The sequence below is a fragment of the Rhizophagus irregularis genome, chromosome 8, assembly GCF_026210795.1.
Source record: "Rhizophagus irregularis chromosome 8, complete sequence".
NCBI lineage: Eukaryota > Fungi > Glomeromycota > Glomeromycetes > Glomerales > Glomeraceae > Rhizophagus > Rhizophagus irregularis.
The window spans coordinates 2,071,537-2,093,548 of NC_089436.1; the positions used below are offsets into that span (position 1 = coordinate 2,071,537).

Consider the following 22,012-nt stretch of genomic DNA (forward strand, 5'->3'; position numbering starts at 1 on the left):
ATTAAGATCATCAGATAATGGTAAAATTTTTAAATCGATTTTCGCACCAAAAATAGGGTTCTACACGGAATTTTATTCTTGTTATACTTGTTTACCGAAAAGCAGGAAAAATGGCGGACAAAGATAAAGATTTAGAAGATAATGAAGTAATAACCATTGAAAACGATGAAGTTGTTAATAAATATAAAATGGCAGCTGAAGTTTCGAATTGTACGTGTTTTATATAATAGTAATTGTGATTTATTCACATGCTTGGAGATAGCGCTTTAGTTAGAATATCACAGTGGAAATAATAAGAATACAAGGGAGAATATTTAATAAACCTTCTTCAAAATACTTTTAGGCGTGCTCAAAAAGGTGGTTGAATCCGCTGTGGATGGAGCGAAAATTATTGATCTTTGTGCAAAAGGCGATAATTTAATTGAAGAGAATGTAAAACTTCTCTTTACAAAAGCAAAAAATATTACCAAAGGTAACAAAATTTTTTAATTTTAAATTATGTACTTTTCTTGTTAAATTTGCTTTTCGATTTGTATAGGTATTGCATTTCCAACTTGTGTATCAGTGAATCATATTATTTGTCATTTTTCTCCATTACCGTCCGATCCGGATAGTTCAGAAGTTTTAAAGAATGGAGATGTGGCAAAAATTCAGTTGGGAACACAAATCGACGGATTTGCAGCAATCGTAGCCACTACAATTGTTGTTGGAGCATCAAAGGAGAATCCTGTTAAAGGGCGCAGAGCGGATTTATTGACAGCTGCTCATTTAGCTTCTGAAGCTGCACTGAGATTGATAAAGCCTGGTTCGGGCAATATGAAAGTTACTGACACAATACAAAAAATTGCTAAAGCTTTCGATACGAATTCTGTGGAAGGTGTGAGAATATTATGCAAAGATTTTTTCTTTAGATGAAACCTTAACGTAAAATTTATTTTATTATAGGTATGTTATCGTATCAACAAGAAAAAAATAATATTGAAGGTAAGAAGCAAATCATTCTCAATCCGAATGAAAATCAGAAAGTTGATAAAGTAGAATTTGGTGAGAACGAAGTATATGGTGTTGATATATTGATCTCTACTGGTGAAGGAAAGGTACGTTGTATTATTAGAGAATTTCTTCTATAAAATCATATTCTTTAACCTTTTCTTAATTTATATAGCCTAAACCAACAACTAAACGTGTTACAGTGTATAAAAAAACCGATATAACTTATTTATTGAAGTTGAAAGCTTCTCGTCTTGTATATAATGAGATTAGTCAAACATTTGGAAGCTTTCCATTTCCTTTAAGAGCTCTGAGTGATGAAAAAAAAGCTAAGATGGGCATAATTGAATGTACTAAACATTCGTTAGTAGCTCCATATGAAGTTTATCAAGAAAAAGAAGGCAAGCGTAAAATTTCCTTATTAGATATTTTTTAAAGTGTTTATTAAAAATTTTTACGTTTTATAGGAGAATTTGTTGCACAATTCTTTAGTACAATTTTATTAACTAAAAATGGAACTAGTATAATCACTGATACCTTATATGACCCAGAAACAGTTCAAAGTGATAAAAAATTAGAAGATGAAGAAATTTTGCAATTACTATCTACTAGTGTTGGCAAACCGAAGAAAAAGAAGAAAAAGAAAGCAAATACTGCTTCAACTGCTGCTGGAAGTGATAATACTATCAAAGAAGAAGTTGTATCAACTGAGGTATCAGCTGAAGCAAGTGGTTAATGGATTTTTTTATTTCGTATCGGAGTATCAGTAAATAATAGTTCAGAGGTGATTATAGTTTTGTTTATATTTACTCTTTTACTAATGTAAGTGTAGATAATGCTTTGCATGAAGTAAGTTATTACATGTTAATAAAGTGTAATAATTCAAGTATTTATAAATCATTCTATTTCTTAATTCGATCATTATTAATATCCATTATAATTACCGAATATTATATTACAAATAAATAAATATTTTTTTGCAAATTCTACTATGAATAATAATCTTAATCGTACCAATCCAAGAATAATAAAATGAAACTAGCTATTATTAAAAAGATTAAAATCCATTTTCTCGTATCAGAAGCTCTCTGTCTTGCTTGATGCAACATTAAATTTCCTTCTTGTACTCTATCAGTAGTGGCAATAGCTTCAGCATATAATTTATCTGTTTGTTGTGTTTGAACTGCTAAATGATTTGAAAGAACTGTTTGTAAATTTGATATCTCTAATAATGCTTTTTCTGCTTGACTATTAAATTACAAAAATAGAAGAGTCGGTTAATGGAATGAAGAATTTCCCTATTATAAAGCCCATAAACTCACTTGACTTGCTCCAGAGCAGTAGCTAATTCTTTCATCATTGTTTCATTTTCCATTTCCAACATCATTTTTTGTTCTGCTGTTAAACTTTGTTCTATTTCATCATCCTCTTCTTCTCCTATTGTACCTCTATTTAATCCCCTATCATTTTTTTCTGATATCTCCTTTTCTTCATTTATCATCATTTGAAGTGAAGGAGTAGAAGGCCTAATTGAAGCTGACTTATATAATGTACTAAACACAAAATTTAAGTCTTGTTGATAAATTAGGAAATAACTTAAATAAATGATTGAAATATTCACCTCTCACGTTTTTCGATTTCTTTCATGATCCTAGTTTCCTGTTGGTCTTTTTGTATTTTTGATATTTCAGTTAATCGTTTGTTTAAATACCATGTTATACTACTGCGAATGGCTGCCAACATATCATGCTCAATCGAAAAAGCCGTTGATAAAAGTTTATTCCATGTATTATTCATAATTGAATTTTGTCGTTCTGTAATAGTATAATATTTATTAATTAACAAGATAAACTCGATAAATCCGACATTTGAACCTACTTTGTTCAGACTCTTCCAATTTCTTGATTCGATCTAAACATTGTTGTATAACAATTTTAGCATGTAAATCAATTTCATCCCGTTCTTTATCTGTTAAAGTTGTAGAAGGATCAAATTTCGTTAAAAAAAATTTATCTTTATTATCGGATGCAGATGGACTAAGATAATTATAGACAGGTTTTAACTGCCGCGAAGAAGTATTTAAATAAGCTTTTCGAATTGAAAGTAAAAATATCTTTAAATTATTGATATGGAAAGCCTAAAATAAAAAGTAGACGCAGAAACAAAAATAAACTTAATATTTTAAATACACTTTGTTAAGACTGTGGATGATTATTCTTACTATTCGGTAAGCTTCTTTTAGAAACTCGTCTTGTACTTCTCTGGCATTCTTTTTAGCTGGTGGCAATATATCATTACGTTGTTTCTTTTTCTCTTTTTCTAAAGTAGAATTATTACTTAATATTTCAGTGACTATTTTTCTGAATTCTGAAGTCAAGTCGACCATTTTTTTAGTTGTATTTTTCTCGATGATCACAGTGTTTTATTGTTATATCACGTGACATATCTCCAAAATTGTCTAAATAGTGATTTTTCGCGATCTCGATTTTCTCTTTAGGATTCAAATGGCGACATTATACCGTTCTTTTAATACAAGCATTTCTCGCATTCTCGAAAAATCAACAAACAGAATAGCTTTTTCGGTAACTAGATAAAACATTAATTTTTCTTATAAAATTTCTTATGCCAAACCTTCTCTTTTTACCTTAGCCTTTATATAAACCATATCTTACTTCAAGTTTAAAAAGATATGGCGTTTTCTCAAGGTCCACGTTAGAAGTTAAAGGCTGGGTTTACAGTCCTGAAGTCTTTGAAGCTTTACAAGGAAATAAACCCCTTGTAGCTTTAGAATCTACCGTAATAAGCCATGGTATAAATAATACAATTCCTCGTAAATAAAAAATACTTTTTAACTTCTCCCATTGTTCAAGGTATGCAATATCCTCAGAATTTGGAAACAGCAGTAGCAATTGAAAATATAGTTAGGGAAAATGGTAGCATACCTGCAACTATAGCAATTTTAAATGGAAAAATTAATGTAGGCAAGTTCTTTATCAATAATAAGATTTTATATATTTCTAGTGATAATTGAATCTAAAGTTATTTCAACCTATAACCTATACAGGTTTGTCGTCTAATGGATTAGAGACACTTGCACAAATGGGACAAAAAGCAAGAAAAAGTTCTCGTCGAGATCTTGCATATGTTGTTTCACAGGTAATCATATTTATGTATTTGAACGTACTGGAATGACTAGGTGATAATTTCTTTTTAAATTAGGGATTAACAGGATCTACAACTGTCTCCGGAACAATGGTTATAGCTCATCGTGCAGGAATTAGAGTGTTTGTTACTGGTGGCATAGGAGGCGTTCATTGGGGCGCAGAAAAATGTAAGTGTAATAATAATATTATTATTATCAAACGTGTTCATTCTCATTATTTTATAAACAGCTATGGATGTAAGTGCTGATTTGGTTGAATTGGGAAGAACTCCCGTAGCTGTTGTGTGTGCGGGAGTTAAATCAATATTGGATATTGAGAAAACTTTGGAATATCTGGTGAGAAATTAGACTTTAATATTATATTAAGCAATTATAATTAACATTTATTTCTTAATTGGTAAGGAAACTCAAGGTGTATCAGTAACAACATTTGGGGAAACGAGAGATTTTCCAGCCTTTTTTACACCAAGGAGTGGATTTATGGTAAGTAAATGTTTTGTATTTAAGGGCTTACCTATAATTGAGATTTCTTATGAAGTATTTGTTAGATCAGAATGTAATGAAAATTTCGATTTGGTTAGACAATTTCCTTTTCTTGAAACAGATTCCTGATATTATTGCGATAATAATATTTTATTATTATTATTATTTTTAGAGTCCATCAAATTTGAAAACTGTAAAAGAGTGTGCTGCTTTAATAGGTATATCTTTTTAGGATAAAACTTTTTTAAGTGATGAGTAATTTACATTTAAATAATAAGTTTTTTAGATGCAAATATACAACTTCAACTAAATAGCGGAATGCTTATAGCAGTACCAATACCCGAAAATGAGGCTGCTGATGCTAATAAAATACAGGAAGCATTAAGTATTGCTTTAGCTGAAGCAAAGTATATATAATTATTTATTTTGTAACCATTTTATGTGCAATGATTTATTGTTTTAACATAACACATTTTTTAGAGAAATTAGTGGAAAAGATATAACCCCATTTTTGCTTAAAAGAATTAATGAAATTACACAAGGGGATTCTTTAAAGTCAAGTATGTATACAAAAAAATTAGTTAATAATAATCATATTAATTTTATTTATTTTTATAGACATTTCATTATTAAAAAATAATGCTAAAATTGGAAGTCAAATTGCAAAATGTTTGCTAAATTAATAAATCAGAAAAGGATGTGAGTAAAATTGATAAGGACTCTTTATGAATAATAATATATAATTTTTAAATAAAAGAAAATTAAAGAATATGCGATAAAATATTTTTAAAAAATTATATATTAATTTAACCAAATAAATATTTTAAATAAATTTGGTATTTTGAAACCAATTTTTAAAATTAGATTTTATTATTTAGTTTTAAATCTTTTAAAGTTTAAAACTACTTTTAAACTTTTTATTAATACAATTAGACCTTTATAATTGCATATTTCTTGGAATTATATGCATAATTTTCATTTAAAGAGTGTGCATTTATAGAGGAAAATAATTAGATATTATATAAGCTTAAAATTGAATTACATAGTAGATGCAATTATAGAACGTGTAACTATAAAGGTCTAACTGTATTATATAAAAATAAATGTATATGAAACAACCTATTATATATCTTATTTTTAAACCAAAAATGTTATAATACATCATTAGCAAAAAAATTTACTTTTTTTGGAAAATTATATAATTTTGTATTATACATTATTACAAATAATATTTTTACTTTTTTGTAAATATATTATATATAATAATTATAAAATAGTATAATGAAAAATGATACTTGAATTATTTTACATAGTATTGTAATTTATTTTATTTATAATATCTAAAAATTAAAAATAAAATGTTTTAACTATAATAATTTTTAAATTATTTATAATTATCTAATTATTTTTTATCTTATTATTTTAAAAAATATTATGTAAAAGTAATTCTTTTTCTTAATATAATTACATAGCTATTTCTATTTTCAATTTCTTTTTTTTTACTGTTATTTATGATTAAACCAAAGTCATTATCATTATGAGGACAAAATACAACCATTCTTCCTACTTTTAGTCTCATAACTTTACTCAATAATTTCTCAAAATTTACTTCTGAAAAAGGAATATGTTGTAAAAGAAACTGAGACCATAAAGGTGATGAAAAGTGATGGAGTAAAAGAATATTTGATTGTAACAATATAGGAATAGGAATTGAAGTTGGCTCATATGTAGTTATAATTAGACTCACTTTGTGATATTGTGGATAGGATTGAAGATGATGTATTGTTGTGGCTAATGATGTATTGGCTACTAGAAACTTTATAATCAAATGAAAGTAAAGATTTTAGAGAGTATTTTTTTTGAAAAACCTTTTTAGTAAAAACTATTATAATCATTTCTTTTTTTCCAATAGGAATAAAATATCATAATTATTTTACTATTAAAACGATCTAATCTCGATTTGCTTATGTAAGGTAAAAGAAGACAGCAAACTTACCTTATGGGCTTCATCCAAAACTACAAGCTTACGAACATAAGATTCAATCTCAACCACACTTGATTTTAAATTACACCGGGTATAAATTCCAAGAATAATATTAAAAAGTTCTGACGCCATTTTAACACCAAGTAAGGGATCACTCAAGTCAACAATCACTGCAGCTCCCGGTTGGAACAATTCTTTTAATGAAACAAACTTATCAATAAAACTTTTAATTTGTAAATTTATATTATCTTTCAGCTTTTCAACAATAAAAGAATCTAATTTGCCCAATCGCGTTTTGAGAAAAGTTTTCACTTCTGGATTGTTGATACATCCATTATATAATTGAATACAAAATTCGTTATAATTAAACTGGCTATTTGTATAAAAACATAGAGTCTCATTAATCAATGCTTTAACCTGTTCGTGAATTTGAGCATCCCCTCCTTCAACATTTATCCATGATTTTATATCATTAATACATAAATCATTTTCAGAAAATAACAAAGGGATAACCTCGCAATTACCGATATTTGCATATAATCTTAACATATTCTGATAATTGGATAAAGTCACCAATATAATAACTTTTTCTGCTCGAGTGTCTTGATCAAACATTTTGGAATGCTTAGCTGACGTAGCAATTAAAGCACTTTCACAAGGTAGAGTCATTACACTGTTATCATATCGGAATATTAAAGCCGAAAAAGGAGAATTTAATTTGCCAAGACGCGTATTCTTGATCAAGAAGCCTTCTAGAATGGTATTCTTGGTTTGATTCACACCAGAATTAGGAAGACCCGTAATAATCATGGAAAATGGATATTTTCCATTTAAGTAAATTATTTCATTTGGCAATGATTCCAAAGTACCCAAACTCGTGTAGCTATTAAAAAGTGAACGCTTTGTTTCCAACAAAGAATGACAAAACAAATGATTTTGATACGATATATCTTCAGTTGAAGACTCGTCGCTTATAATTAATTCTTGGATATCATTCTCTGTATTACGGGCTTCCTTCGGTTGATTACTCAATCTATTCATTTGAATAGAAATTAGAGTTTCGGACAGAAAAGGTTTGGGAACTTGTTCATTTATTATAGGAGATGTTTCGGATTTGGATATTGTCAAGGATTGAACATTTGTTGGAGACAAAGTAATAGGTTGAAGAGATATTGGAGTTTTAGACTCGAACTGAGGAGGTTTAATCTTTGAAGGTTCAAGTAGTACAGGTGATTGAGGGGCTGATTTACCAACTTCTGATGATATCGCAAATATATGTGTTCGTGGAGATGTATCAGATTCTATTGACTTTGTATTTACGTCAATTATTGACTTTTCTAAAGATGGTTTCTCCTGATCTTTAAGAATCTGAGCGTTTGGGAGAGTTAATTTATTTGATTTTGTTGTTTTTCTTTCATTTTGTGAATTAACTTTGTCGGTAGAACTTACATTATCATCAATCGCTGTATTTAATTTTAGTGCATCATAAGTGATCCATTTTTCATTTTCAAAAGTCTCAAGTAAGAATTCTTCGCTATTTTGTATAAGTTCAACCAATTTGAATTCTGGAAATGAATTATTCCAATTTAAATGTGAAACCAAAACGCGTAAAGGAACTTTTCCATCTTCAAACATGACATATTTGCGAACAAATTCTTTTGGTGAAATTTCGTTCGGTGCAGATTTATATTTAACTAAAATATCAATTGGGCCTTGTGAGAGTACAAACTCCGGATAATCTTCCAGAAATTCAATCAACTTACAATCAAGATGTATATATTTCTTGTTAAGATAATCGTAAACCATTGAAATTAATACTTCGCCGTTTCCCTTCAAATATTGACGGAGAAGTCGAGCAATATCGACATTATGAGATTGAACATGTAATTCGGTGTCCCCAGTTAATTTAAAGTCAGATAAATTATATAAAAAATCTTTCAAATTGTTGCGTGGATACATGTTTCGGAGTTTAAGGTAATCTTCCATAGTTGAAAGTTTGGTTTTTCCAAACTCAAATAAATATTTACGTATGTAAGAGATAATATTATCATCTGTTGGTTTGAGACGAAGATAGAGATTTCCATCAACATTTTTAGATATTAACTCACTAGAATATGAATTTGCAAATTCGGGAATCGAAAAAGTTGGTAAATTTTTATATGTTTTCAAATGCTCTTTAATTTCCGTTACGGATGCGATTGTTTGTTTCATTAGAAATTCACGAATTAATTGAAGAATCGAATTATTACTATTAGTGTTAAGTAGAGCGGAAACCACTGGTTTTGATGGCTGAGGTTTCATTTTTATATAATAATACTCATTCTTGAGGAAACATTCAAATGGATCTTTGCAACTTTTGAGAAATTCTTCAAGCTCATCGGTGATGCATCCTTCTATTCCTCTTAGGGATATAGACAATTCGGTGCTAGATACACCTTCGTCTCTTCCTTGTCTAATGATATAATCTTTTATCAGTCGTTCTGTTTGAGAAAACCGCCTTTTTATCATGGTATTTGAATTTTCCGTTATTTTTATTGATGGATTTGCAAGTTTAATACACGTAATCCCTCGTTCAGAAAAAATATGAAAGAATTCCTTATGTTCGCGTAAAAAATTTTGAAATTCTGAATCATTTATTACGCATTTCGATTTCATATGTTGTTCTAAATCATAGATCGAATCAACTAAAAATGAATTGAGATATTTCTTTGCACATTCTAAAGCTTTACTTTCTCTAGCAATATTTTTTGGAAAAGTTTCAATTGATTTGTTTTGAGGAGTTCTAGGTTGAGAAGATATAGGTAATGTTATTCGCATGGGAAGAACTGTTGAAGAACCTTTAATAGTTTCTCCATAAAACAAGCTCTCTGTGTTCAATTCGCTATTTATGGTTTTTTGTAAACATGGCTTGAGGAATTCCGCTTGTTGAAGCTCTATCATATCTTTAATATAAGAACCGTTCCCAATTGAACTTCCATTAAATGCAGGTGCTATCACTTTTTTAAGTTTAACCTCTACGGAATTACTTGGTGATTTGTTAATTTCGAACTCGTCTTCATGTTCTTGTACTAACTTAGAGAGGTCCTTACCGCTAATTGAAATATTTTGAGTTCCTAGCCAAACTACTAAAGATTCAATGTGAACGCTCCAAGAAAGGTCACCTTCAAAGTATTTCCTAATTGAATTGAGAACTTCTGTATTGTTATCTACAATTTTTGACATTTCACCTAAATATTTTGTAAAGGAAAATAAGATGATTTCCGTTTTATACTTTTGTGACCCCTCGGAAAAATTCTTTTTTCATTATCCAAATTTGGTTAACGGAAACTACAAAAAAAGTAAATAGTCCAACGCCAAATTTTTCAAATTTATGTGCCCCTTTTGTATGTGAAAAACCCATTTTCTATTTTTCTTGTTGAATAGTAAGTATTAAGTCAATTATTATCCAAATTTCCTTCCACTTTTTTTTTTCTGTTATTGAGTGATAAAAGCTATAAATTCGACGGTGATAAATTTATAAGTTTCGCTAAGACGCGTTGAGCGGTGGTCGGTAGATACCTTAGACATTATACCCTAACGTGACCTATATATACCTATATATAGGCCAAGAATTATATTTTGTGCGCCCACATCTGATGAATCAAGAACGATATATTTGCAATTAATAAATTAATACTACAACCAGGTTGACGCGTTTGATCAGAATAAATTCGCGCTTTTGTTTTTTTAAAAAAAACGTTGAAATAAAATGAGCTCTGTCTCAAGTTTAGATTCGGAATCAGGACAACATTCAGATGAAGAGGTTCCAGAAACTTTAACAGACGAGAATGTTAACGTTAGTTTGGTATGCTTTTAATTGTACATAATTCATAAATTAGTATATATTTCACGTTTTTACATTGGTTATAAATAGACCTCAGAACATTCTCCTGTTAATGGTTTCATATTACTCCAAAAAGCTCGATTACCTGGAGCTCTAGTTAACGTCGTGGGTGTAGTCGTCTCTTACACCCCGAATAGAAAATCGAGTGGAACAGGTATAGCACGCGAATAAAGTATTTCATTTGAAACATTAATTAAATTTTTATTTTCGTTAATAGATTATACGTGTTCTCTTACACTGGTTGACCCATCAATACCTAATAATGTTAAAGGAATCTCCGTTAATATATTCCGATCCCGGAAAGAACACTTGCCAGACTTAAGCGTTGGTAGTATTTTTATAGGAAAACATCTAAGGGTAAAATTTTTAAATAAATTATTCAATCATTCTATGTGTTATTTTAATCAATCTTGGATTTAATAGATTAATACGTTTCATGAAACCACGCAACTCGTGGCGACGAAAGAAGAATCCACGTTTAAAGTTATATGTGATGTTGCAAACCAAAATCAGCAATTTCCTTTTAACATGCGACAGCATGCCAAAGAAATTATGGCGTATGCCAATTATCTGAGACGATGGTGTGCATCATTATCGAATCCAAAAGTCGGAAATTATACTTCCATAACCTCGTCCAGACAAAGGAGAAGAATTGAGGAACTTTCGCCTCATATATTTTTCGATTTAATTGCCGAGGTAATTTTATATGTCTTATTGCTTTTACTTTTTGTAACTTTCTAATAATTGTTTACCGTGTTTTTTTAACCAGGTTGTAATGGTCTATCCTACAGAGAACGCCGTGGATCTTTATGTCACCGATTTCACCGAGAACAAACGTCTTGGCAATCGAGAATATAGGACGAATACTCCTTATGGCCTTCCTAATGAAAGCATTTTGCAAATCACATTATGGGATGAACATGCTGAAGATGGTGAAGATCTTCAGATCGGAACATTTGTTCTGTTGCAAAATCTGCATGCGAAAATTAATACAAATGGCGATCTAGTGGCCGCTTTACATGGTGATAGAGAACTCAGAAGAAAAAAAATCAATGTATTAGACAAAAATGATGTTGAGATTGCCAAGCTTATTCGGTATGTAACATAAATCTGGTAAATACTTACATTATCTCACAATTTGATATATTTTATTAACTATGACAGTCGAAGGAATGCATATTATGAAGAGCATCAGAATTCTTTAGAATATCACGAAAGAGACTCTTCCCCTGAGCTTGAATCTGACACAACGGAACAATCAATAACGAGTATATATTTAAACAAATGTTATCCTAGTATTTATTCTATAAATTTATGCCTTTGACTTATTAAATAATTTAGGAATCAAATGCAATAATAATATTAAACTTACGGACATAGATGATATAAAAGATTGTCCAGAGGTTGGTATAAACTGATGATTCCGTTAATCTTTAATTAGGTTATATAATAATTTTTTTTTTTTACTTGTTTAGCCTGTAGGTTTGTTTCGAACTCGTGGCCGTGTAATTTCTGTTATTCCCTCCAATTTTGAAGACTTTTCTCGACCATACTGTCATAGATGCAATAAAATGTAAGAAAAGCATGAACTTGTCACCTTATATATCTAAATATTTACTAAATTAAGTAAACGTTCCTTTTCCCAGAATGAATTTTGCAGAGTACGAAAATTGTACGCAATGTTTTAAAAAATTAAAAGTATTTAAATACGATTTTGGTTTATTATTTGAGGATGAGCTTGGTGCGGGAACTCTTCCGGTATTAATAACAAACGAAGATGCGGTAAATGAATACAAGTTATCTATTTTGCATTTGCATGTTAAATTGTTTATTTTTTAATAAATTTTCGTTTTAGAATACATTTTTGGACGGATTGCCTCCAGTAAAGTACGTATTATTTCTACTTATGTATTAAATTAATTTAAATTATTTAATTAATAATTGCTATTTTATTTAAGTCTTTATAAGAATCCAATGTTTCTTCAAAAGTTAAAAGATCGAATGCACAAACTGTTGGGTAATGTCTTAAAGAGTCAAGCAAGTTGTGGGCCTTTAATAGATTTTTGTGTAATGTCTTATGAGGTGGAAGATGAATGCAATAAGTTTATAAGGATATACAAAATGTTTGATACCATATTAGAAGACTAATAAATGTTATTTCCATTATAAAGAATCTATACTAATAATTAATGGTTGAAAACATTTTTATTAAAAATTTCTACGTTAAAAATCAAATTTCTATTTTAGATTCGAGTTTGCTATAATGCTAACAGTTTTTATTACACGGTTAAAATCGATGAATAACAAAAAATTTAAGGCCTGAGATTTATTTTAAGATTATTCGGCTTTTTAAAGATCTTTTTTTATCCCATAAATTAAATAACTAAATATGTAAAGTAAATCACTGATTTAGAAAATTTACACGTTTTTATCGCAACTTATAAGAATGATTCTACTCACTCCCAACAATATTTTTTTTTAAACCCGTTCAGGATGTTAAGCGAATACGAAAAGAAACGTTTAAAAAACATAGAAACAAATAAACAAATTTTACGTGAACTAGGTTTAGAAAGACCACCTACTATAGAAGGTTATGTGAAAAAAACTAGTAAGCCAAATAATCGTAGAGCTGCAAATACTAATAGGAATAAGGATACTACAAGTTCAGAAACCGGTGATGATTCGATATCACGTGGGAGAGGGATAAGAAGATCATCGCGGTTAGCGAAACTGGTAAAAAATAAATTTATTAAAAATTGATTCAATTTGGAACAGACATTAATGATCATTATCTAATAGCCCGCTAAAAGTTTTGAAGAAATTGAAGTCGTTGAAAGAAAACGTGATTCATATATTTCCAAAAAGGATCTTGATTGGAGAAAATATCGTCCTAATCCAAAACGATTTGGCGAAATTCCTGATGTAGAAGTTGGAGCTTGGTGGGCAACTCGTATGGAATGTAGTCATCAAGGAGTTCACGCGTAAGCATCACTACAATAATTTGATTGCTTTGACTTTAATAACATCTTTATATAAATCAGACCACCTGTGGCTGGGATCGCATTTGCTGAAAGTGAAGGAGCTTATAGCGTTGCTTTATCGGGAGTATGTATTCTTCTCATATGGAGTTTTATAATCAATAATTAATAATTATATATTGATTTTTTAGGGATACGAAGATGATGTTGATTGGGGTAAATCAAACCACCATAATTTTTTTAACTTAATTTAATTTAATTTAATTCTTAATCAATTAAATGATACATAGGAGAAGCGTTCACCTATACTGGTTCTGGTGGCAGAGATTTAAAGGGAACGAAGAACAATCCAAAGAATTTGAGGACTGGACCTCAGGTTAATATACTAGATTGCTAATTTGTTAATTAAGTATTTTAACTTATTTATTATTATTAGACAAAGGATCAAATTTTATCTGCCGGGAATTTGGCTCTTAAAATTTCATGTGAAACTAATAAACCCGTCCGAGTAATTAGGTAGCGTATTAAATTAATATGAATAGTTTCATGCAGTTTACAATTTTTAATTTTTAAACCTTTAAATCTTTTCTTTTAAATATAATTATTGTATAGAGGACACAAATTAGATAACGAATTTGCACCTAAAGAAGGTTATCGGTATGATGGTTTATATACTGTTGAAAAATGGTGGGAAGAAACTGGGTTATCAGGATTTAAAGTTTTCAAATATGCATTTAAGAGAATGGCAGGTCAACTTCCATTAGGAACTTGTGAAAAGAGCTGGAGCGACAATGAGGAGGTTGACGATAATTGTAATGAATAATAATATTATGATCTGTTGACTATTACGTGTATTTTCCTACCGTTAAATAAATTCCTTAGAAATTCGTTTAATAAACACTGAATCTTTGTTTTACCCCTCGGACTTCTTCGTAAATCTGAATCTTAAATGTATAACTTATATCAAAGGTTTCTTACCTAATAAAATACATGATACGATTTATAAATTTGAAGACTTAAGAATTATGTTTACCAACTTTTAACCCATACCCTCTAATAAAAGGTTTTCTTACCAAAAAGCATCGCCAAGTATTGGGAATTAATTCTTTAGGGTTTCTTACTCTTGCTTTTAATATTAAACTTTAATTTAAAAAAGAAAATAATGTAAAAACTTTTTACAAAAAAAGAATTTATTTTTTCAATTAGCATATTAAGGCTGCTAGGGGGGGGGGGGGGGGGGGGGGAGGACAAAAAATAATACATAAAATACAATACATGACCAGAATTACCATTAATATTGGCTAAAATTTTGACCAAAAGAGTGAGCAAAAATTTTGAATGATAATTCCGGCCAATACTTAAAGATTTGTATAATTCCGGCCTAAATTACATGTATTTTTTTTACATAAAAAATCCAAAAACAGGGGGGAAGGAGTTATGTTAAACGAAAAATTGAATTGGTGCGGCCTAAGGTTAGGTCAAATTGGATAATTTGAAGTATTGGATTATAAATTGAATTAAATCAAATATCAGATTACAAATTTTAAAGTTTTTTAGAGCATCAAATTCAAATTATTATAGTATTCTAATTAATTACAGCATTTCAAAATTTCTAATTAGTTTATTAAAATGAAATTTCTTAATTTGCACTGGATGTTTATACATATATTATGTGAATTTATTAAAAAGTCATGTAAAAAAAATTTTAATAAATATAATTTAAAAGGAACATGCAATATGTGCATTTTTATCTGTTTCACAAATTTACTTAAAATGTCCAAGTTGATTTTGAATGTCAATTTTGATTTATTTAATAAATTCTTTTTTTTCCTGATTTTTTATTAAATTTAATTCTGCTTAACATTAAATAATCAGCATAGAAAATTTACTTTTTGGAAACCTGTATACTTGAAATCAAATATATTTAAATATACTTAATTTTAATTCAGAGAATTTAACATCCAATTAAAATTTTAACTATATTATATCTGACTAAACAAATACTTAAATAACTACTAAACCTATTTAAATACTTAAATATACTCAAATTATTTAAATAATTATTGTGTATAAATAGAAATTATCTATTAAAATTCTATAAAATTTACTTGTTATATTTATAAAACATTTAATTTTTATGAAACTACTTATTAATCATATAAAATATTTTTTTTTTTTACTATTTAACTTTATAGTGATCAATATTTAATTATGATATATAAAATATTTAAAAAATTACCTAATTTTCAAAAATTTTAAATATATTTTACTTTTAATAGAAGTTTTTAGAAAAATTTATTAGTAAATTTATTATTAATGTTATTGGTTATAAACTAGTTTAAAAAAGAAAAAAAATCATATAATATTTCCTTTTTATATATAATTTATTAATTATATTTTTCCAATATTAAATACTTTTTTTTGCAAAAATTTTAAATAAAAAATTTAAAAGATATTTAATTTTAGGAGTTTTTTTTATTAGTATAATATTTTTTCTAATACAATTTAAAAAGTTTGAAATAATGCTAATTTTTATTTTTTTAGATATTAATAATTGTTAATTTGAAAAATAAAAATATAAAAATTCATATAATATTTATTCTCTAAAACTGTAACTTTCAAATAATATATAAATTAAAGTATTTTATTATATAAAATTTGAGAATATATACTCATGAGATATATTTGTTATTGCACTTAAATGGGTAGTGATTAGATATATTTTGTATTTTAACCTAACAGTAAAATTTAATAAAGATAATCAGCTCTTTTTAAAAATAATTTTTTATAAAAAATAATTTTTAAAAATATAAAAGTAAAAAATCATGTTTATTCTTTTACAACTAAATAAGTTTTTTATTTGCATTCCTTAATATTATATTCTTTTTCCTAATAATAATTACACGTTTTAAATGAAGTTGATATATTTTGAACATTACTCTCTTCTATTAATGATAACACTTCAGAAAACGTCATTTTGGCTTATAATATTCCAGATTTAAAATTTTTGGAATATTACTATCAAATATTAATAGAATTACAGAAGGCTCTTCATAACAAATTACTTTTATATTCAAGCAGTATTTTGACAGTATTTTATAATAATTCTATAAGAAGTCTAGCTAACTAGCAATTTAAACACTAGTTTTTGCTACTGACATCATAATACTGAATTTGATCTTTTTATTAATATTTTCTCTAATAATCGATGTATAAGTATTAGCAATTTATATTTGATTAATATATTGTAATGAATTGGTTGTATAAGTTGTAGATCTTTAATTAATTGTAATATAATTGTTTGTTTCAGATGGTATTAATTCAAACAAACATAAAACTCATGTGAAAAATAACTTTGTTAGATTGGAGAAAAATCTGATATTAGTGCTGATATAGCATTTCCTGGTTGATAATATATATGTATGTACAAAGTAATGTTATTTCTCCAAATATCACTACATAATATAACTTTATTAATGAAGATATTGCAATATAATTAACTTCCTATATTTCTTGAATTTCTTTTTTATCAATATTTATTAAAAGTTCTTATAATTTAATTTGTGATCTATTATATATATGTTTTACAATATTTCCAAATTTTTCATCAAATTCATTAATTTATTCAATAGAAACTAAAGTTCTTTGGTATAATAATGCCTGTTTCATTTAAGCTCTTATATCTTTAAAAATAGTATCAGTTAATAGGTTTGCACTATAATAATTTTTAATTTAATTATATTGTGATTCTTTATCTATCTATATATATATATAGTGCACACAGTCTAAAGCCACCACTTTTTATTATGTGATTTCAAATGAATAGAAAAAAAAATTTAATCAATATTTTTTTAAAAAACTTTCTGTAATATTGTAGTTTAAACAGTATACTTTTATGTAACAGAGAGTTTTTTCAAATTGAATTACTGTAGCATAAGATATATAAGTTTTAATTTTGGTTATTTTACTATGTTTTGAATAAATTTGGAGGAATTTGGCCAGTTTAATACTAATATAATGCAGGCCAAAATTTATAAACTGGCCTAAATTAAGAATTAATATAAAGATATTTTTGTTTAAATAACTGAATGAGAATTATTTATCTTTAATTTTATTTTTTTTTTGAAACAAATTAAATATATGTTTATTATTCTTAATTAATATAGAAAAAATTTAATAGGTATTACAATTTTAAATATAATAAAATAACAGGTTCTTTCTGATAATATGAATTTATAAATCATTTTAGCCAGAATTAATATTAATTCTGGCTAAACAATTGGTATTCTATTCTACAAACCCACCTATATATATATATGATAAGTAAATATTGACCAATGAAATTTGCTCACGTGATTTTATATAAATTTGGCCAAAAAATAAAAAAGTGGTGGCTTTAGACTATGCACATTATATATTTATTTATTTATTTATTTTCTATCTTCTTTACCAATTCCTTTAATAAAATTCCTTGATTTACATGCTTTTTAAAAACTTCATTTAAAGATTCAATATATTGTGTTAATTCTATTTCTATTGTAAAAACTTTTGCAATAAAATATCTTACTTATGAATTGCAAGTAATAAACATTAAACTGAAATTGGTTAATTTTAACCTCCGAAATGGTCAAAATGGTCAAAATGATTTCGACTTGAGCCCCTCCAAAAGTCAAAATGGTCAAAATTACGTCATAGTCATATGATTTTATAGTAAACAATAATATTAAAATTCAAAATTAACGAACTCCGCATCCAGTGATTCGAATTTTATGATCTTTACACGGTTGGATTCAGCTCATCGAGAGGATTCCAATGATATGTATTTCATATCTGTAGCATCAATATTGATGGAGTTGTTCACGTTTAAAATTTGGTATTAAATAGTCACATATGTGCCGATTTTTGGAATTAGTCTAAATTAAGATTTTTATAAAAATTTAATATTTTAGTAAGATTAACATTACACAAATCTAAATTAAATATGTGTTACATATTTACGTAACTCAGATTTAATAAAAAATAATAAAAATTTTTTTAATCAATATTCAAAAATAACGGTAATAATCACTTCTTTTTCCCCATCACTGCCCATCACTTTTCCATCATTTTTCTATTCACTTTTATTAAATATGACAAAAAAGTTTATAAGCAAATATAGCAGTTATTTTTAAGTGGTAAGTAAAAGAAAAAACTTAATATTTTATATACATAGATAAGACATATTTTTTCATAATTTTTAGCTTTAATTTATTGTTTTTTCTTTGTAAAAAATACATGCAAATAAAAAATAATTATGATGTAAAATAGTTGTAAAATGAATAATAAGATATTCTTTTTTTTCAAAATAACTAATTATATATTTGTTTTTTATTTTTTAAAATTATTTTATTAGATTTATTCTACTAAAATCCTTAAATGGCAAATAAAATCTTTTAAATAAAGTAAAAGAATTTGGGATTCTCTTATGAAAGCATTTTTTGGTAAGAAATAAAATTTTCAGATCGGACTTTATGCAGGTGACAAAATCGTGCATTATTATTCCTGGAGATATGCTAACGTCATTATTTTACATTCATTTGAAAGCTGAGAATTTGCTCTATCGTAAGAATTAAAGATCAGGAAAATTGGATCACTGGATGAGGCGTAATTAACGATCAAAGTCAAATCAAATTTAAAAATTAAAAATAAATATATTAGACGTAATTATTCACAATCCAGTGATTCAATTCATTCGATTTTAGGCTTATTAGATAGACTCAATTTTCTCTTTCAAATGAATATAATTTCATTCGTGTAGCTTGCATTTACAGGTATTTAATAAATTTTTTTATATCAGATTTTATCAAACTTATAAAATTTTATATTAATAATATAATTGATGATTCCTAAACATCTACATATATTAAACGAATTATTTTAAATTTATTTTAAAGATAAAAGTTGGCATCACCTTAGGGAGCAAAGATCATTCAAATTGAATCACTACATGTGAAGTAATTAATGATCAAATTTAGATAAAATTCAATAAATATACTGAACGTAATTACTGAGCAACTAGTGATTCAATTCACTTGATTTTAGATTCATTAGATAGATCTCGATTTTCTCTTTCAAATGAATGTAAATTTATTTGTATAGCTTATTTCTACGAAGAATTATCAATGATTTTGTCATGAAAGTTATATTTGATCTTTTAAATTTTAATGATATCTTATATTAAAAAAAAATTAAAAATTATATAATTAATTAGTTTTTTTTGCATTATCTAGTATAAATTTATTATTCTTATATAAATGATAATTTATATTTGCTTTAATAAAATTATTTTTGTGTAAAAAAATTAGATTCCAAGGATCGGCCCATATGATAATTTTTATAGTAAATAATAATATTAAAATTCAAAGTTAACGAACTCCGCATCCAGTAATTCGAATTTTATGATCTTTACACGGTTGGATTCAGCTCATCGAGAGGATTCCAATGATATGTATTTCATATCTGTAGCATCAATATTGACGGAGTTATTCACGTTTAAAATTTTATATTAAATTATAATTATAAAAATTACATGACTATGATGTAATTTCAACCATTTCGACTTTAATTTCAACTTTTGACCTTCCCAAGTCGAAATATTTCTATTCTTGGGCTTTAATTTTGACTTCATGTATAGTAAGTAAGATAAAGTTTTTTCTCAAAATAAAATCAGTATGGCTTATATTTTGTAAATATATCATTATATCTTACTTTAAATTGATACTCATTGTACCTATTTTGCATATAATAAAATTAGTGCTCTACATGAGCCAAGCCAGCTCGTGAGCTTTTAAGCTGAGCCAAATCAAGCCAAACAAGCTGCAATTATAGCTTGGCTTAGTGTTGGCTTAACTCAATTTATTAAAAATTAAAACTAAAGTTTCAAAATGTGATAACTTCGCCAATATTGCTCCAAATTTAATGATTTTACTACCATTCGATTCCTCTTTATGAGACGAATCTAATGGTAGTAAAATCATTAAATTTGGAGCAATATTAGCGAAGATATCACGTTTTGAAATTTTAGTTATACTAAATTTTATATAATTTGAAAATGAGCCAGCTTGTGCACTTTTGGAACAAGCCAAGCTCAGCCAAGCTGAGCTAGCCCTTAGCTCGGCTCAAGCTGGCTCATGTAGAGCTTTAATAAAAATTCTCAATAAAACTTTTAATCATTTCAATATGCAATTTGAATTTAGTTTTCTTTTTTATATTTTTAATAATATAATAGATGTATAGTAAGTGACATATTCTTTAATAAATAAACATTTCTGAATTACTATTAGTAAACAGTATAAAAAACAAAAGATTATTTAATTACTTCTAATATATATCGTAAAATCCAATTACATATCCGCCAATCTGCAGAATTAACAAAATTTGTCTGAATTAAGGAATTTGACAATAATTTAATAAAAATTAGGTAAATTAAGTTTCGCAAAAATGATCACACTTGTGCTACATAATCATATGACAGATATCAAGAAATTACTTTAACAAAAAAGTAGCATTAAAAAATTTTTTTTTTTTGTAAACTCCCTATTAAACTCCCCATCAACTCCCTCATCAACTTTTCAACCAGTTTTTACTAAAGCTCCGAATGGGTCAGTTTGGTCCGGATTATAGACGGTTCGGATTAGAGCCGAAATCCGTAAGAACTGAACCGAAAAACTGGCAGTTCGGTTCGGTTTAATCCGATTTTTATAAAAATGCGAAAAATCGAATAGCCGGCCATCTAGTGATCGTATAAAGTCGCGCCATATATCATTGGATTCGTCTAGACGAGACGCGTCGAATGGTGGTAAGATCATGTCTCTAGCATCAATAGATCACACGTTAACCCACGCTAAATGATTTATCAATAATTGGAATTAGCAAGCTATCTATCAGTGCTAGAGATATGATCTTAGCACCATTCGACGCGTCTCAGTGAGACGAATCCAATGAATATAAATTCGTTTGTGTACGACTACTAGATGGCGAATAATATCAAGTTTTGCATTTTTTTAAAATTTTCGAGCGTTAAAAATTAAAAATTCCTATGCATGAATTTATTCGTCGTCCAATGGTCATACAAATATGAATTAGAACTCATTAGATTCGTCTCGATGAGACGAGTTGAATGGTGGTGAGATCATATCTCTAGCATTAATAGATCGTAAGTTAATTCACGCTAAATAATTTATAAAAAATTGGCATTAGCAAGCTATTTATCGATGCTAGAGACGTGATCTTACCACCATTCGACTCATCTCATCGAGACGAATCCAATGAGTCCTAATTCATATTTGTATGACTATTGGACAACGAATAAATTCATGTATCGGAATTTTTAATTTTTAACGCTCGAAAATTTTAAAGAAATGCGAAACTTGATATTATTCGCTATCTAGTGGTTGTACACGAACGAATTTATATTCATTGGATTCGTCTCGCTAAAGACGCGTCGAATGGTGCTAAGATCGTATGCATATACCGATATATAATTTCACTAA

General features: G+C 27.5%; 6 protein-coding genes across 7 annotated transcripts; 4 read left to right on the forward strand and 2 right to left on the reverse strand.

Annotated features, from left to right (window-relative positions):
• Positions 1 to 43: 43 nt before the first annotated feature.
• On the forward strand, positions 44 to 1,900 carry OCT59_028368 (uncharacterized protein). Its single transcript, XM_025319674.2, has 6 exons — positions 44 to 210; positions 344 to 472; positions 539 to 877; positions 946 to 1,097; positions 1,166 to 1,391; positions 1,458 to 1,900. The coding sequence occupies exons 1-6, from the start codon at positions 111 to 113 to the stop codon at positions 1,724 to 1,726; spliced, it is 1,215 nt and encodes a 404-aa protein (XP_025173195.1). The 5' UTR covers positions 44 to 110; the 3' UTR covers positions 1,727 to 1,900.
• Positions 1,860 to 3,376, reverse strand: OCT59_028369 (uncharacterized protein; the record flags this gene model as incomplete). Its single annotated transcript, XM_025311283.2, has 5 exons — positions 1,860 to 2,238; positions 2,313 to 2,543; positions 2,612 to 2,804; positions 2,869 to 3,127; positions 3,212 to 3,376. The coding sequence occupies 5 exons, from the start codon at positions 3,374 to 3,376 to the stop codon at positions 1,995 to 1,997; spliced, it is 1,092 nt and encodes a 363-aa protein (XP_025173196.1). The 3' UTR covers positions 1,860 to 1,994.
• Positions 3,377 to 3,494: 118 nt separating this feature from the next.
• Positions 3,495 to 5,319, forward strand: OCT59_028370 (uncharacterized protein; the record flags this gene model as incomplete). The annotated part of the gene is made up of 11 exons (XM_066147234.1): positions 3,495 to 3,572; positions 3,640 to 3,799; positions 3,861 to 3,971; positions 4,055 to 4,146; positions 4,210 to 4,321; positions 4,383 to 4,489; positions 4,556 to 4,729; positions 4,809 to 4,854; positions 4,923 to 5,043; positions 5,117 to 5,196; positions 5,255 to 5,319. The coding sequence occupies 11 exons, from the start codon at positions 3,495 to 3,497 to the stop codon at positions 5,317 to 5,319; spliced, it is 1,146 nt and encodes a 381-aa protein (XP_065993960.1).
• A 624-nt stretch (positions 5,320 to 5,943) lies between these two features.
• OCT59_028371 (uncharacterized protein) lies at positions 5,944 to 9,842 on the reverse strand (the record flags this gene model as incomplete). Its single annotated transcript, XM_025319677.2, has 2 exons — positions 5,944 to 6,452; positions 6,633 to 9,842. The coding sequence occupies 2 exons, from the start codon at positions 9,840 to 9,842 to the stop codon at positions 6,069 to 6,071; spliced, it is 3,594 nt and encodes a 1,197-aa protein (XP_025173199.2). The 3' UTR covers positions 5,944 to 6,068.
• A 479-nt stretch (positions 9,843 to 10,321) lies between these two features.
• Positions 10,322 to 12,737, forward strand: OCT59_028372 (uncharacterized protein). Of its 2 annotated transcripts, XM_066147235.1 has the most exons (11): positions 10,322 to 10,464; positions 10,534 to 10,657; positions 10,721 to 10,860; positions 10,927 to 11,199; positions 11,273 to 11,598; positions 11,668 to 11,771; positions 11,845 to 11,906; positions 11,979 to 12,076; positions 12,150 to 12,285; positions 12,359 to 12,390; positions 12,462 to 12,737. In XM_066147235.1, the coding sequence occupies exons 1-11, from the start codon at positions 10,369 to 10,371 to the stop codon at positions 12,649 to 12,651; spliced, it is 1,581 nt and encodes a 526-aa protein (XP_065993961.1). In that variant the 5' UTR covers positions 10,322 to 10,368; the 3' UTR covers positions 12,652 to 12,737. The 2 variants fall into 2 exon arrangements, with proteins under 2 accessions (XP_065993961.1, XP_065993962.1); XM_066147236.1 differs by having other exon boundaries at positions 12,150 to 12,390.
• Positions 12,738 to 12,748: 11 nt separating this feature from the next.
• On the forward strand, positions 12,749 to 14,405 carry OCT59_028373 (uncharacterized protein). The gene is made up of 7 exons (XM_066147238.1): positions 12,749 to 13,236; positions 13,303 to 13,484; positions 13,545 to 13,608; positions 13,673 to 13,697; positions 13,772 to 13,857; positions 13,918 to 13,997; positions 14,094 to 14,405. Exons 1-7 carry the CDS (start codon positions 12,997 to 12,999, stop codon positions 14,302 to 14,304), a joined length of 888 nt encoding a protein of 295 aa, XP_065993963.1. The 5' UTR covers positions 12,749 to 12,996; the 3' UTR covers positions 14,305 to 14,405.
• The last annotated feature ends 7,607 nt before the right edge of the window (positions 14,406 to 22,012 follow it).

Coding starts and splice junctions, on each gene's coding strand:
- OCT59_028373 (XM_066147238.1), top strand. CDS start 12,997: ATGTTAAGCGAATACGAAAAGAAACGTTTAAAAAACATAGAAACAAAT. Junction 13,698..13,771: donor CGAAGATGATGTTGATTGGG/GTAAATCAAACC, acceptor AATGATACATAG/GAGAAGCGTTCACCTATACT. Junction 13,858..13,917: donor ATTTGAGGACTGGACCTCAG/GTTAATATACTA, acceptor TATTATTATTAG/ACAAAGGATCAAATTTTATC.
- OCT59_028368 (XM_025319674.2), top strand. CDS start 111: ATGGCGGACAAAGATAAAGATTTAGAAGATAATGAAGTAATAACCATT. Junction 473..538: donor AGCAAAAAATATTACCAAAG/GTAACAAAATTT, acceptor CGATTTGTATAG/GTATTGCATTTCCAACTTGT. Junction 1,098..1,165: donor TCTCTACTGGTGAAGGAAAG/GTACGTTGTATT, acceptor TAATTTATATAG/CCTAAACCAACAACTAAACG.
- OCT59_028372 (XM_066147235.1), top strand. CDS start 10,369: ATGAGCTCTGTCTCAAGTTTAGATTCGGAATCAGGACAACATTCAGAT. Junction 11,907..11,978: donor ATATAAAAGATTGTCCAGAG/GTTGGTATAAAC, acceptor TTACTTGTTTAG/CCTGTAGGTTTGTTTCGAAC. Junction 12,286..12,358: donor TAATAACAAACGAAGATGCG/GTAAATGAATAC, acceptor TTTTCGTTTTAG/AATACATTTTTGGACGGATT.